General features: G+C 56.9%; 1 protein-coding gene across 1 annotated transcript in view; it reads right to left on the minus strand.

Annotated features, from left to right (window-relative positions):
* Positions 1-1469: 1469 nt before the first annotated feature.
* GLI2 (GLI family zinc finger 2) overlaps positions 1470-15124 on the minus strand; it is a 278607-nt gene continuing 264952 nt past the window's right edge. The window contains exons 10-14 of the mRNA XM_065931365.1: positions 13440-13589; positions 10414-10578; positions 8952-9230; positions 7079-7415; positions 1470-5668 (exon numbers count right to left, since the gene is read on the minus strand). Of these exons, the coding sequence (XP_065787437.1) occupies positions 3249-5668; positions 7079-7415; positions 8952-9230; positions 10414-10578; positions 13440-13589 (3351 nt within the window). The 3' untranslated portion in view covers positions 1470-3248. The remainder of the gene's footprint in view (positions 5669-7078; positions 7416-8951; positions 9231-10413; positions 10579-13439; positions 13590-15124) is intronic.

Consider the following 15124-nt stretch of genomic DNA (forward strand, 5'->3'; position numbering starts at 1 on the left):
AGCCGGCTGGATGAGCTGCTCCCAGCTGAGCTGCAGAGCCGCCCAGCCCAGCCCAACGGGGATCAGCCCACCGTCAGCGAAGCCAGATTCATGAGTGAAATAGACGCTGTTCCCTGGTGCGAAGGTTTCGTGGGTATGGTCATGCAGCATGATGGTGGCCGAAGTTAAGTGACACAGAGCATGCGGCTGAGTTGAATGGCCTCAGTGGACCTCTTAATACTGTAGCTAATCCAGTCTCAGGCAGCCCTGAACTCCTGGCCTCTCCCTGCCCCCAAAGCAGGGCGCAGCTGCTTCCGGGGACTCAGCGTGCGATGAAGTAGCAGAGATGCGAGGCCTGAAGATGATGGGCTTTGAGAGCAGAAGGGATCAGCTGGGGCTGCTCAGTTCCTCCTCCTGAGGGTACAAACCGCTAACTTCCTGGGGCTGACTCGGCTGGACCCTTTCCACCCAGAGGATACAGCCAGAGATGCAATGGTTCCCTAACACATAGCGAAGACTGGGACACCCCCAGGAAGGAAACCTGCTGAATTCCCTTCCCCTCGGGGGTTTTCTACACTTGCTATTACTCTGAGCATCCGTGACACCCCTCAGAACCAGTTTTCAGCTGAGTGTCTTTCAGGCAGCTTTGACAACTCTCTGAGCTGGGTGCCAAGGTTTCTGTCCTAGAGCAGAGGGCGTTAAGGGGCCCGGGCTGGGATCCCAGAGGCCAGCCTAACTGGCCCTATAGAAGGTGCCTTCTACTTCTTTCAACCCCACCCTGGGCTCTCCTCTCCCACTTCCAGATCCCACCCCACGCCCCACGGCTCCCCTCACCGGTCCCTCTGAGACACGGCTGAGGCTCAGTTGCTTCAGGGGCAGCTTGCTGGATCACCAGACCCGGTAACCCTGGGCCTGCCAGGACCACCCCCGAGGGCTCAGAGTCCCTGCCTGGGGCTGCTCCCCATGGCTCCTTTGCCCGTGGCCAGCTGCTGGGTATCCAGGGCTTCATCAGCCTGCCTGATTCTGCTTTTGCACCAGAGGACAGGGAGCTGCCTGTCTTCCTCTCCCTGCCTCCCACAAACTCAAGTGTGCTCATCCGACTGCCTGCCCAGAGGGTCTTCTGACATGAGGAGGGCTTGAGACCACTGCTGCATCTCACAATCAGCAAACCAACTTAGATGTTCCAACCACCTGGCTGGAAGAACAGCAAGATATCCCCGCTACAACGTCAAAGCCTGCTCACATCTCCCCCTCCCCGGCCTCCGCCCTGAGACAACAGACAAACAGCCAGTAAATGCCCCAGCGTTAAACATTTCCTGGCGAAGGCGGGACAGTCAATTTTGATGCTGCTGAGAGAAAAATACAGCCTCATTCCTGTTCAAATGCACTGAATTTACTGCCCAGGTTTTCATTAACTAGTGTCAAGGAAGAAGCAGATAGACCAAATAAATTATGAAAAAATTACTTTTTTTAATGTACAAAAACCGACTTATTTACAAGTTGAGTATGTCATCTCAATTCATAGCATGTAGAAAAAGCTAAAAATGTTTTGGAGATATAAATCTGACCGGATGATGCACCTACAGTATTTTCAGGGACGCCGTCTTCTGTACAGATTATATACAAACTGGGAATAGCCAGTGAAATCCTAGCCCAGGCTAAGAACATGCACCGCACAGAGCCCAGACCCTTGGAGGTGTCTCAGGCTGTCATTTGAACTTGATCTTGTCTTTGAACCCTGACAAAGTCCTTGATGTCCTGGGGTGTAGAGGCCCAGGTGAGGTTTTGGCCATGTTCTGGTTGAAGCCAGGCTCATAGTCAGTGTCAAGTTCATAGGGATGCAGGTGGATTCAGCAAGGTTGCCACAAATTCAACATGAGAAAGGTGTGGGGTGTTTGTGAACGTGTGTGGTGGGGAGGATGCATCCATTCACCCTCCTGTATGTTCGGGAACAATGTCTTCTGATGCCAGTTCCAAATCCCATTTCCGGGTGGGGCTTGGTCATCACTGAACAGGAAAATTCAGAGATGGTCCCTCAGAGTCCCAAGAATCAACCCCTTCACAATCCCACCCCTGCCCCAAACACCATGCATATCATTACTCTCTGTGAAATGAACCAGTGGGTGGAGGGAAGGGAGACCAGAAGATACCAGGACTGCATGTTGTAGCTTGGGGTCGGTCAGGGGGCTGCTAGTGAGTGGACAGCACGGCCTGGAGGAGTGTGGGCAAAGGCTGGCATCCAGCCCCCCAGTTTCCACCATAAGGTGGGTGGACAGTGCATTGGAGGAACAGGGTTGGGTAAACATGCGACTTCCTCTTCCTACTGGGAGACCTCCAGGGCGGCCCAAGGCTGGGTCCCCAGCGTGCTTTCTTTACCCAGGCTCCACTTTATCACACACTTCAGCTCACCTTGGTCCAGCCCTAACGCCCAGCAGCTCCAGCAGCCCTGAGGTATTTAGAAATGTGTTCTTTTCAGGAAGGGCTACATTCTACATGCACGAACACTGTAAACGCGGTCTGGAGAGGCCTGGGCAGCTTCTGGCTTGCCCTGAGTATTACACTGTTTTCTTTCCTTTTTTCCGCAATGTTTTCACACTTTACTCATCCATGTACACTTGGACAGTCAGCCAGCCGCAAAACTGGCTTTGCAGGGTAGAGACACCAGCTCTATCAAACCCATAATACGGATGTGCTTCCAAATCATCCAGGTTAAAAAAAAAAAAAAATTTCCCCTCCACAGCAAGGGATGTCGGAGGCTTCAACAATTAAGCTTCACAGAAGAATTCCCATGGGCCAGGAATTCCTCTGCCTTGCAGGAACCGGAGCAAGAAGCTTATCTTCCTGGATTAGAATATCTGGTACGGCTTTTGGATTCAAACCCGAATGTGGTTCCTCTCACCTCTTTCCCTGTGTGCTTGGAATGCCCTGGGCCCCTGTTATCCCTCATCAGCCAAATGACAGAGGTGACAAAGCCAGAACAGAGCAGTCCCAGAAACACCAGAGGCTGGGAAGCACTGCCTACATGAGTTCTGCACCCCTGCCTTGCCTTTTCCGTGGAGACTTGTCAGAGTTCCAAAAGATTCTAAAGGAAGACCAGACAGGATGCCCCTAAACCTGCCCTTAAAGCATTTGTGGTCGGAACCAGCCACTGGCCAGACTCCCTCAGACCTATGTAATACTTTTTGGGGAAAAAGGTCAAACAGACAAAAGCACCGTGCCCTGGGAAGCGGTGGTCCCTCTGAGTCTGCCCAGTGCCAGGGGCTGGGGCCTTAGGTCATCATGTTCAAGAACTTGCTCTCCTCGGCCAGGCTGGTGAGCATGGAGCTCATGTCCCCCACGGCCATGTTGCTGATACCGGCGGGGATGGAGGGCAGAGTCAGGGAGCTGCGTGGGGTGGTGAGGCGGGAGGAGCTCTGGGAGAGGCCGTGGAGGAGGCTGGGGCTCAGGGCGCCAGAAAGCAAGCTGGAGTGATCGCTGTCATCCATGATGGCGTCGAAATCAATCTGGGGGGCCTCAAGTAGCTGGGAGTCCACAGTGCTGGACACTTGGTCGACCCCCGGCGAGGGCAAGGCCTGGGGCTGTGTTGGCTGGGGCAGCAGGGCTTGGCAGCCGGCCTGGTTCCCGGGGCCTCCGTTCTGCTCGTACATGTGGATCTGGCCGTAGTAGCAGAGCATGCTGTGGTCCTGGGTTCCGCCTGTGTCCTGCGGGGGTGGCTGGGGGGGTAGGGACATGCTGCCCACTGTCCCCTTGGGGACAGACTCTGCCATCTCCTGGTTGGCTGGCATGGCAGCCATGGCGTGGCCAGTTGCCCTGGCGTAGGCCAGCTGCTGCCCAGCACGCACCCCGCGGTGGCGGCCGGCAGGGCCGGGCTCTGGGGGTGGCCGGGGCTGCATTAGGCCAAAGCTAGATCCGGCCGCCCCCATCGGGCCCTGCTGCGGCTCCAGGAAACTGGCTTGGTGGGAAGGCACCAGGCTGGGGCCTTGGTGGTAGCCCTCCTGGCTCATGGTGGTCGCCAGGTGGTGACTCTGCAGTGGGTAGTTCTGGGCTGGGTGAGGTGGCGGCATCCCGGCCAGGCTGGAATTGGGCATGCCGAGCTCCCTGTGGCTGTTGCCCATCATGGTGGGGTCAGGAGCAACTTCCATTTGTTGGGGGAGCCCCAGGTGGCCTGGCTTGGTTGCCATGTTGCTGCAAGAGGAGGGGAATTGGTTCAGGGTCCCACCCATGGTGCTCAGCTGGGGGTGGGCTTGGCCGTAGCTGGGGTGGGGGTTCACTGCAGCAGTCATGTTGGGACACTGGCCGACAGCCCCTGGCTGCCGCAGCTGCTGTGTATAATTTCCCCTGGGTGCGGAGGGGGCTCCCCCGCAGGGCTGCAGGTGTGGCTGTGAGTTCTCTAGGCCCCCGGGGCTCGGCTGCAGGCCCTGCGGGTTGTATCCTGGGTACTGGCCAAAGGCTGGCTTCTGCGGTACCACAGCGAGGCTGCCCTGTGCGAAGGGCAGAGGCTTCACCTGGCTGGCCAGTGCGTCCACGGTGCCTGAGCTCACTTCGTTCCACTGCACAGGCATGGTGTTCTTGTTCAGGCTGGAGGGGGCCCCGTAGGCCAGCGGGCAGCCTCCCAGCGCGGGAGCCGAGTGGCCCACGTTCGAGTCCGCAGCGGCTATGGCGCGCTGGCCGTGCAGCGCGGGGCTGGGCAGTTTGGGGTGCTCAGAGAAGCACGTGCTCTCCGGGGGGTACACCGGTGGGGTACTCTCCTCCAGGGTGCCACTGGTACGCGCCTTGATGTACTGCACCACGTCGTCGGGGAGCATGAGGTCGTCCTCTGCCAGTCCGAGGCTGACCTCTGGGCCTGTGCCGTCCGCCCCCGCCGCCAAGGCTTCCATCACCACGTTCTCGCTGATGCTGGGCGGCCGGGGCGAGTAGCCACTGCGGGCCAGGCTGCCGTCGGCGTCCGGGCGGCTTTGCAGGCGCAGGCCTCGGCCCTGACCGCAGGGTGGCGGTAGCGCGCCTGGAGTCACGTCGAGGGCGCTGTGGAAGCGCTGCACCCGCGGCGCCGCCAGGGCATCAGGCCGCCTCCCGGGATCGCTGGCCCGCCGCGCCCCGCCGCCTGGCACCTCGTGGGGGAACGCGGGCATCGGCCCCGCGGGCCCGTAGTGTGGCCCGTCGCTGCCCCGCCGAGGCCCGATCGGGCGCAGGCAGGCAGCGGGCAGCGCGCGCTCGGGAGCGTCCAGCAGCGCCAGCCGGGTCCGCAGGCTCGTGCGCTCCAGGCCGGGCAGCGGGGTGGGGGGCGGTCCCCCTGTGGCTGCCGCGTACTTGGCCCGCAGGCTGTACTGCTGGGCGGGCGTGAGCTGGAGAAGCCCCGGGCCGCCGCCGCACTGGCTGGCCTCGCTCGAGCGCCGCGATGCGTCGGTGGAGATGGGGTCGTAGGAATCGGCGGAGCTGGCAGGGTGCGCGCGGCCGGCGCCCAGCGGCGAGGCCTCGCTGGAGCGGCGACTGGAGAAGTAGGGGGAGATGCCGGAGGAGCGGCGGCTCACGGTGTAGGCCGAGCTGACTGTGCTGGCGGAGCTGTCCCGGCGCTCCTGCAGGTGGCTCAGCACCGTCACCTCGCCGGGGAACAGCTCAGACAGCCGCGGGCTGGGCAGCAGCCCCGCGGGCCCGCCGCCCCCGCCGCCGCTGAAGCTTTCCAGCATGGAGCCTGTGGGAGAGGAGAGCATCAGCGCTGGGGATGGGGGACAGAAGGCAATGCTTTGGCTGCCTGGAGGGCGCTGAGCTTGCTGCGCCTAGAGCCCTGGAATAGGGTCTGGCAGCCAGTCAATGACTTCTCAACAAAAGGAAGGAAGAGACAGGAGCAAATGGTGGCACTCACTGCCAGGGCACAAGTGGGAGTTCGGACGCTTGATCCCAGTCTACTGCTGCTGGCAGGCCCTGTGTTCTCACTCCGCCCCATTCTCGGTCTCCAGCTGTGGGTGGCATGTCTCCCTGGGGAACACTAGGGTACTGGAAAGAGCCCAGTAGGGCCCTGAACACAGCCTGCCTGCACCCTCTCCATCCACGGATGGGCGTTGCCAGCTGGGCTCCCCTGGGGCTGTTCACCCAGCAGGCTGTTTATAGAGCGCGTCCTGGGACCCGGGGCCATGGGAGGGCAGAGAGGCTGCAGAGTGGACCGGGAGAAGACAGCTACAACACTGGACCCCCGACAGCTGCGGCTCATCTCACGGAGAGCTCTGGGGCCTTGAGCGGCCTCTACGTCCCTGATCTGTCCCTGGATGTGGGCCACCCTGGGAAGGGGTGACCTTGGGTGAGGCAGCTGTCAGCACCCCAGGCAATCTCTGGAGGAGGCTGGGAATTGAAGGCCATCCGCTGGCAGCTCCTCCAACAGCTGGGGCAACAATCCTCCCTTCAAGGAAGAGCCTCTCAGTATCACCCCTCTATAAGACAGTCCTACCACACAGGCCATCAGTCCCTGGAGGGCAGCCTAGAGGCTCAGCACCCCAGGGTGTCTGGTGCCTAGCATACTGCTCAGCAGAGTCAACACTCAGGAAATTCTCAGTGAGGACATCATCCATCTCAAAGCCTGGTTAACTTCCCGAGGCTGAGGACAGGGCTGCCTCCTCCAGGAAGTCCTCCCAGCTCTTCCCCAGCTGCCCTGTTTTCTCTCACTACCCTGAGCTCTGTCCTTGGTGCTACTTGGCTCATCCTGCATCTGCTGGCATGGCCTTTCACCATAGGGACTGGAATATTTCACTGTCCTGCCAAGGGTCTTTGCTATGGTATCTATGGCAGGTGCCTGACAGACAAGTGAATGGATCATGAGGAACAGGATGATGGGAGCTGAGTTTGCCTGTTTTGAGGAGTTATGGGGATGCAGCATGGTGTAGTTGGAAGAGCATCAGCTTTGGAGTCACTCATGCCTGGGCTAAGTCTCAGCTCTGCCAGTAATCTGGGCAAAGCACTTTCACCTCTCTGACCCTCAATTTCCAAAACTGTGCAATGGGTTCGTAAGATCTATCTTCTCAAGAGCACACGGTGTTTGGTGGGTGTGAATCACACTGTGCTGCCCTGGGTTCCCTCCCAGCCCACCAGCGCATCTGGGGCCTCCACTTACCACTTCCCGGGAGGGGAGGCAGCTTGGAGGTCCGGGTGTGCGGAGCTGGCCCGGCCCATGAGCAGGAATCCTTCAGTGACTTGAGTTTCTCCTTCTTGAGCTGCTCGAGCCGGTGCATGGTGGTCATGTGTTTGCGCAGCTGCAGGCCGCCAGCAGAGGGGGCGGCCAGGGCGGAGGAGTCAGCCCCTGGCGGCGGGTCCTCCAGAGCTCTCAGGTCTGCCAGGCTCCCGGGCCCTGTCCCCGGCATCTCCACGCCGCTCTCATTGTTGGGGGCAGTGCCCAGGGGAGAGGGCTCGCTGCTGCAGGAAGACTGGGCTCCGGGGCTGGACTGACACAGCTGCAGGGGGCGTGATAAGAAGGCACCGACTCAGAGGGTGCCAGAAGCCACGGGCCCTGCCACCCAACACAGCACTCTTGCACACCTGGGGAGGTGGGGGCGGGGGGCAAGAAGGAAGCCGCTGCATGGAGGAGCTTTCAAAGCATTACCTCTCTGAACCTCGGCTTCCCCAACTATAAGCTGGACCTGAGCTGCCCCCTGGAGAGAGTCATGGATAGATGGAGACAACCCGGCAAGTAGAAGGCATCAGGTAATCGTCAGGCTCCCACCAACAGCCCCTCTCCCCCACACAGCCTCCGTGCAGTGCTCCTAAGCTCTTCCAGCCAGTGTCTGGGCCAGAGCTCTGCTTGAAGAGCTCTCGGTGTGTGAACACTTGGAAGCTGAGCCCCATAGAGGCTGCTGCAGCCGTGTGAAATTAACACAAAAAGAGGAGACTTAAGCATCCTGACAGCAGTGATGGGCTGCTGGAGGAAGCAAGGAAGAGTGAAGGCCTGCTGACCTGCTGCCTGCCGAAGAGGCTGGAGATGCGTCGTTAGGGAGTTTGTCTGCAGGGGCTGTAGCTGCCGGATGCAGCCCTTGCCCTCACCCTCCCCAAACCAGCACTCCCCCTGAGTCACGGCAAACGCGTACAGTGCGGAACTTCACAGAACGTGGGTGCCCTGCACTGGGACCTGGGATCTGAGCCCAAATAAGGCCCACCTGGGATGAAGCGTCCCAGGCTCACTCCTGGCCTGAAGGTCCCGCATTCTAGGTCTTTCCAGAGAAGCTGCAGTGTTTCATTTGCTCATGGCACTGCCCACCTTCCTCACCCCAGGACTCAAGACCTCCTGGAGGTCTGTCCTCCCCTCCTCTGCAGCCTGGATTTGCACCTGCACTCTGCCCTGATCCTCATGCAGGCTTGGACCCCATGGCTTCCTCCTGTGACGGCACACTTGACCCCTGCTGCCAGCTATGACCTGTTCTGGCGGCCCCACTTGCAGCACCTGCTGTCTACCTAACCAAAACTGCCTTCCAGGCCCTTGAGGAGCCTGGACAAGCACCCCAGCCGCCCTTACTCATGCCAGCCCTCCCCCAGCCCCACCCAGCTCCTTGCTCACCTCAGTACCGTCTATCCTTAGGGGAGGTAGAGTCAGGAGAAAGAGGCGGAGACAAAGAACAGGTGGTTAGAACAAAAGGGGTGCAGGCCAGAAGGGCAAGGACGCAGAGACAGGACAGAAGGGTGGGGGGCGGCTGCGGAGCCTGGGGGGGCCGGTGGGAAAGTCAGCCACCGGGAACCACCCGCCCCCTGCAGACTGACCGAGTCGGGGCAGGCATCCTGTTCCCCATGGTCAGCCCAGCAGAATGGGACCCGCTTGGCTCAAGACAGGTTTGCTGGGGGCCCGAGGTGGCGAAGGGAGGGATACTGAGCTGGAGAGAGGAGGGACGTCCTCGCGCTTCTGGAGCAGGGGGCCGGGCAGATGGCATCGCTCTCCTGCCGCGGGGCATGGCCTCCCGGGGTGGGGCGTGGACCGGGCCTCTGCCGCCCAGTCGGCTTACCCCAGAGCGCTCTGTCTTGATGGCCTTGACGTGCAAGCCGTCCTCCACGGCCTGGCTAGCGCTGCTGGCCTCGGCGCTGTCCTCGGGGCCCCGGCCGGGCTCGGCGCCGGCCTCGCTGTCCCCATTCTCCCGGAGCAGCGGGGCGCGGAGGTGCACGTCGTTGCGCTGCTTCTTGGTGACGTGAGCGTCTGGGCCGTGCACCGTCTTCACGTGCTTCCGGAGGGAGCTGGGGTCCGTGTACCGCTTGGTGCAGCCTGGAATCTTGCAGATGTAGGGTTTCTGGGAAGAGAAGAGGCGTCACGCGTGAGGCAGGAAGGCAGACCCCGCAGGGGAGCGCTGCGCGTCGCCCTGAAGCCGGTCCTTCCGCAGAGCTGGCGGCACCCTTGTCGGGAGGCGCTGGACCCCTCGATGGAGCCACACTCCACTGGCCTCGCCTGCCACCTTTTCTTGAAGGTAAGCATGTGGTTAACGAGACCCTCAGCCCCACCTCCCCAGACTGGAGACACGGATCAGAGCCTGTGGAGGGAGGGAACACAGTGCCTGGCGTGATCAGCTTAGCCATCGGCATGTTGGGATTTTTAGTATCAGTGAGTGTATCACCTCCTTACACGTCAGTGAGACAGCCCTGAACACTCTGCTCTCTCTCATGAGGAGAGAGGTTCAGAGAGGCAAGGACACTGGCTCCAAGTCACCCAGGAGTGGGATGAAAACCCAGGGTTTCTGACGCGCAGTCCTGAGCTCACACACACACACACACACACACACACACACACACACACGCACACCCATACACACCCCCCACACGACATCCACATATAAGCAGACTCTTGTCTACATGTATACACACAGACATGTACACACAGGTATGCACATCCACACAAACACACACACACTTGAACATGTATATAAACACCCACATGTGTACACACACTTACACGTGCATATCCATACCTCCTCCCCGCATAATACATACAACCACATGCACACAGGTGCATACATACTTGCAGACACACACACCTTTCCAAGCTATTTCTTGTCTTTAGACACTCTTGAGTTGATACTTTTGAGAATTCCTCTGACTTCTTATCAAAGCAAGTCCCTTTGGGGTCCAAAATGTACCTAACCTTTTAGAGACATCCTTTCCTGAGTCTACCTGAGTGACGGTGGTTGGCCCTAGGACAGACGGGGAGGCAGGTACAGCCCACACCACGGGCCCCCTCAGCTCTGCCGGGGGCTCCGAGCCCCACGGAGGGGAGGGTGCCAGCCACCGCAGGCCAGGCAGCACCAGGAGCTGGAGTGTGCCGTCAGCTGCTGCTGGACCGTGGGGACAGGGGCTGCGGCTGTGTGCTGGGCTCCCACAGCAGGGGGTGGCAGGGAGTGACATCTGCAGGCTACCCAACAGCCTGCAGGTGTCAAGGAGCCATGGGGTGAGGGTGACGATGCCGGCGCCCCAGGCGGGTACCTCGTTGGAGTGGGTGCGGTTCTGGTGCTTGGCGCGGTCTGAGGCGTTGGAGAAGGCTTTGTTGCAGCCCTCGTGCTCACACACGTACGGCTTCTCCCCGGTGTGGGAGCGCAGGTGAGTCTTCAGGTTCTCCAGGCGGGAGTAGGCCTTTGAGCAGCCCTCGAACTGGGAACAGAAGGGTTTGGTCAGTGAGGGCGGACACAGTGAGTCCCAGGTACAGTGCGGGGAGCCCAGCCTGCGGGCTGGTCCACTGCTGCCTCCCAGCCCCGGGGTCCGCTCTGCCCCACAGGTGCAGCCAGGGGCGTGGCTCTCAACATCCCCCTTCCCTCCTGATCACGTAAATGACATATCTCGAAAACTTGAAGACTGAAGAGTGCAAGGAGGCAAATGAAACCTTCCATGGCCCAGGACGGGCACTGCTGACCTCCAGGCAAGTCTCATTCTGGGACCCTGCAGGTCATCCCCTCACATTTTAAAAACCTGAACTAGAACATCTCGAGCATTCAGCTGCTTATTTTGCTTGTTAAAATCGACAGCACATTATGAGACTCTTTCCATGTGATTAAAAACTCGGTAAATATCATTTTCAACAGTTTCCTGATGCCCCACCCTGATTAGAACTTTCTTACGCATTAAAATGTGCCAAGAATAAAATCCACTGTCCCCCACATTGCTGAGGGAGCAGGTCACCTTGACCCTGGCTCAGGCCATGTCTCTCTCCTTTTTAGTCCTTGACCCCACTAAGTTCTTCTGCGTGAGGGGCCTTGCACACACCGTCCTCTCTGGCTGGAAGCTTTTTCCTGTCCCCACTCACCCTGGCCTTGGCCCGGCCCACTCCCTCTCAGTGTTTGGGGTCAACTCCTCCTAGAGCAATTCTTTGATTTTCTTAATTATAATAACACCCTTTTTCTTTATACTGCCTAATGCAGTTGCTAATTATCTTAGTCGTTTTGTTATCTGGCCTTCCCACAAGGATACAAGCTCCCTGAGAGCAGATACCTTCTAGGTCCTATTCATTTCTGTGTTCCGAGGAATCTTGCCTGGCAAACAGAAACATTTTTGGCACTCAAGAAACATTTTAGGAAAGGAAGAAGGAGCCAGAGAGAGGGGCAGGAAGGGAGGGAGGGGAGGACCATTGCGAGAGTTGCCTACTCCAAAGATACTGCAACTGCATCCAGTGTAGCTGTGAAAACTCCCCCCAGAATGACAGGTAAACCCCGGCAGGAACTGTTTCATCCCTCCCATCCGCCCCCTTATTCCTGACCAGTGTGACTGAGCACACTTGGCTCCAAGGCCTTCCGTTTCTGCAGCTCACAGCTCATGTCGGAGGGCTATGGTTTGCTACCACTCAGGATCTTAAGAAAACAACTTCTGCAAAGGACTCAGAAAAGCAAAAATAATCTTGCGAAAGGAGGACAAATTTGGAAGACCGACACTTCCCAATTTCAAAACTTACAGCAAAACTATGGTAATCAAGCATGGTATATGGTATAGCACAGGGAACTATATCTGATCTCCTAGGATAAATCATAATGGAAAAGAATATAAAAAGGAATATATGTGTGTGTGTGTGTAACTGAGTCACTGTGCTATACAGCAGAAATCAACGTAACGCTGTAAATCAACCATTCTTCAATTAAAAAAGGCCATGTGGGGTGCTGGCATAAGGACAGATGCAGCAGTCAATGGAAGAGAACTGATAGTTTACAAAGAAACTCACGCATTTATGGTCAACTGGGTTTCAACAAGGATCCAAGACCATTGGATGGGGAAAGAGCAGTCCCTTCAACAAATGGGGTGGGACAACTCTGTAACACCATGCAAAAGAATGACACTGGATCCTTACTTCACACCATATACAAGTTAAATGAATATGGGTTAAAGACCTAAATGGAAGAGCTACACTATTAAAAATATATATGTGTATATATTTATATGTTCATATAAATAAAACTACATACCTATAAACCATAAAACTCCCAGTAGAAAACAAGGATAAATTTTTGTGACCTTGCATTTGGCAGTAGTTTATTAGATATGATACCAAAAGCACAAGCAATATCAATAAAACAAACTCTCTGAACATCAAAAACTTTTATCCTTTGAAGGAAACTATGAAGAAAATCAAAAGAAAACCTATAGAATAGGTTTTATAGAATATAGATAGCATATCTATAGAACAGTATAGAAAATACCTGCAAATCATATATCCAATTAGAGTCTAGTAAAACTACTACAATTCAACAACAAAAAGACAAATAATTTAAATACGGACAAAATATTAGAATAGAATCTTCCTCAAAGAAGATATACAAATGGCCTGCTCCTTTGAAAGAGGGAGACATTCCTGTGTGTTAAATAAGTGCTGCTACTGCTAAGTCACTTCAGTCGTGTCTGAGTCTGTGTGATCCCATCCCTGGGACTCTCCAGGCAAGAACACTGGAGTGGGTTGCCATTTCCTTCTCCAATGCATAAAGTGAAAAGTGAAGGTGAAGTCACTCAGTCATGTCTGACTCTTCGCGACCCCATGGACTGCAGCCCACCAGGCTCCTCCGTGTTAAATAAAGGTCTCACCAAATAGTCGCAAATCCTGTTGACTCCATAAGGGAGACTGTCCAAAAGGCCTTATAATTGTGTTCACATTTTTTTTTTTTAGTCGGCCAAAGTGACTTTTAAACCATCATCACTCAACCTCTGACTCTCCAGTGAAAGTCTTTTCTGTGCAGAGGACAGTCTGCAGGGCCAGCCGCTGAGCGGGGCGTAGCTTTGGGGCTCCGGGTCACACGCACAGACACCAGCACACCTCCCCCGCAGGTACCTGGATGCACGCGCGCCTCGGGGGGAGTAAGCGAAGGAATGGGGCCGCAGACGGAAGAAGGGGCCCCTAGGACCGCAGACCAGGCAGGAGCAGACAGGAGGCCCCACTGACAATCCTGTCCCACTGTCCAAGGCTGCCCCACCGGGTCCCTCCGGGTCAGCGATGCCCAGCCTGCCGCACGCCCGCTGCGCGGGGCCGGGCCACTCACCGTGCACTTGTGCGGCTTCTCGCCCGTGTGCCTGCGCATGTGAACCACCAGCATGTACTGCGCCTTGAAGGGCTTCTGCTCGCGCGTGCAGGCCTGCCAGCGGCACACGAACTCCTTCTTCTCCCCGTGGATGTGCTCGTTGTTAATGTGCTGCCAGGAACAAGCCACGGGGCGGGGTGAGCCCAGCACCCAGCCCTGCAGACCGCACCTGCTCTGTGCGGACCAGCACCCACGTGCCGGCCTCGCCTCCTCCTGAGTTAGCTCAGCTGCTTTTTCTCTTAGTCACTCAAATGACCATCCGTGACGGTCAGAGCCGCCCCGCTCATCCCAGTCTGGGCTGGGCTCTAGTCTATGGAAAACCTGGGGTTATGATGAAGCTTCCAGGCTGCAAACAGCAGGCATTTATTAGCTGCATTGAGGCAGACCTGCTCACAGTGGGTACATGAGCAGCCTCTCCCAAGACTGCCCCTATGGCTCCAGAAAGTTTTAAATAACAATTTTTTTCTTCTTTTAAGGCCCCACAGCTTGTGGGGTCTCAGTGCCCTGACCAGGGATTGAACCCAGGATGCTGGCAGTGAAACTGCCAATCCTAACCACTGGACTGTCAGGGAGTTCGCTAACAGTTTTATTACAACAGAAACATAAAGGCATCCTCTTCTTTTTGATAGTGACCCGTGAGATGTTAGCTTTGTCTTCTGTTCACAAAAGCCCAGATTGTTAAAGTGGCTTGCCTAGGACAGAGCTAGAGTCTGACTGACAGCATGCCATGGGTGCTGTGCAGCGCTGTCCCAGGGATAAAATGCCCAGAAAGCAAGGCGGGACAGCCCAAGACATCCAGCTCACTCTGCAGGGGCAGGGTGGGTGAGTGGGGTGGCCCTGCCCCTCAGGTGGGGCCATTTTGGGCAAGGCAGGGAAGTGCATGGCCAGTCAGCCTTCCCTGGACAAGTAGGCCTCAGACCCACCCCAGCCAACAGCGCCCTGGGCCCATCACCTGTGTCCCCCCGCTTGGCATTTTCTCCGATGATGGGGAGCAAAGGGCCATGGAGGCTTTCTGATACAGGCAACAGGACAAGCCACTCTCGGTAGGTATTTGGTTTCCACTTGTTTGCTTTGGTGATGTAACTGAAGTCTGCCGTCCTCATGGGAGCAGGGCTGTTACCACTTCTGAGCTGGGAACACGTGGCTACTTGGGTAGGGCCTTGGGACCTATATGGCCTTGATCTTTCAGGCTGCCCATTTAACTGGGGATGGTAACTGGCACTTGTCACTCACACAGCAGAATGACAAAGTATACTGGTTCTCTACTGGGGGTTCTCTCTGACAGTCACCAGGAAGTCTCTTGAGGCCCCTTCTGTGTCCTACCTGTAGCTTAGGTCCCCGAGGAGCCAGGAGGCGGGACCCAGTGCCCCTTCCATCCCCATCCTCGTTGTTCTCCTGGTCCCCATTCCCTCCCCCAGCTTCCACTTCCTCCCCCCACCTCTGGACCTGCATTGGCCTAGGTCGTAGCCATTTTCCACTTGTGACTGTTGAAACCCTGAAAGGTCCCAACCAGGGAGGGCTGGAAGTGTAAGCCACATACCTGTTTCACAGACTGAGAATGAAAAAAAAAGGATGTGAAAATGCTCAGAAAGTTTGTTTTATATTGATTGCATGCAGGAAGGATAATATTTTAGATATATTGGGTT

Source organism: Muntiacus reevesi, chromosome 3 (genome assembly GCF_963930625.1).
Source record: "Muntiacus reevesi chromosome 3, mMunRee1.1, whole genome shotgun sequence".
NCBI classification, from domain to species: Eukaryota; Metazoa; Chordata; class Mammalia; order Artiodactyla; family Cervidae; genus Muntiacus; species Muntiacus reevesi.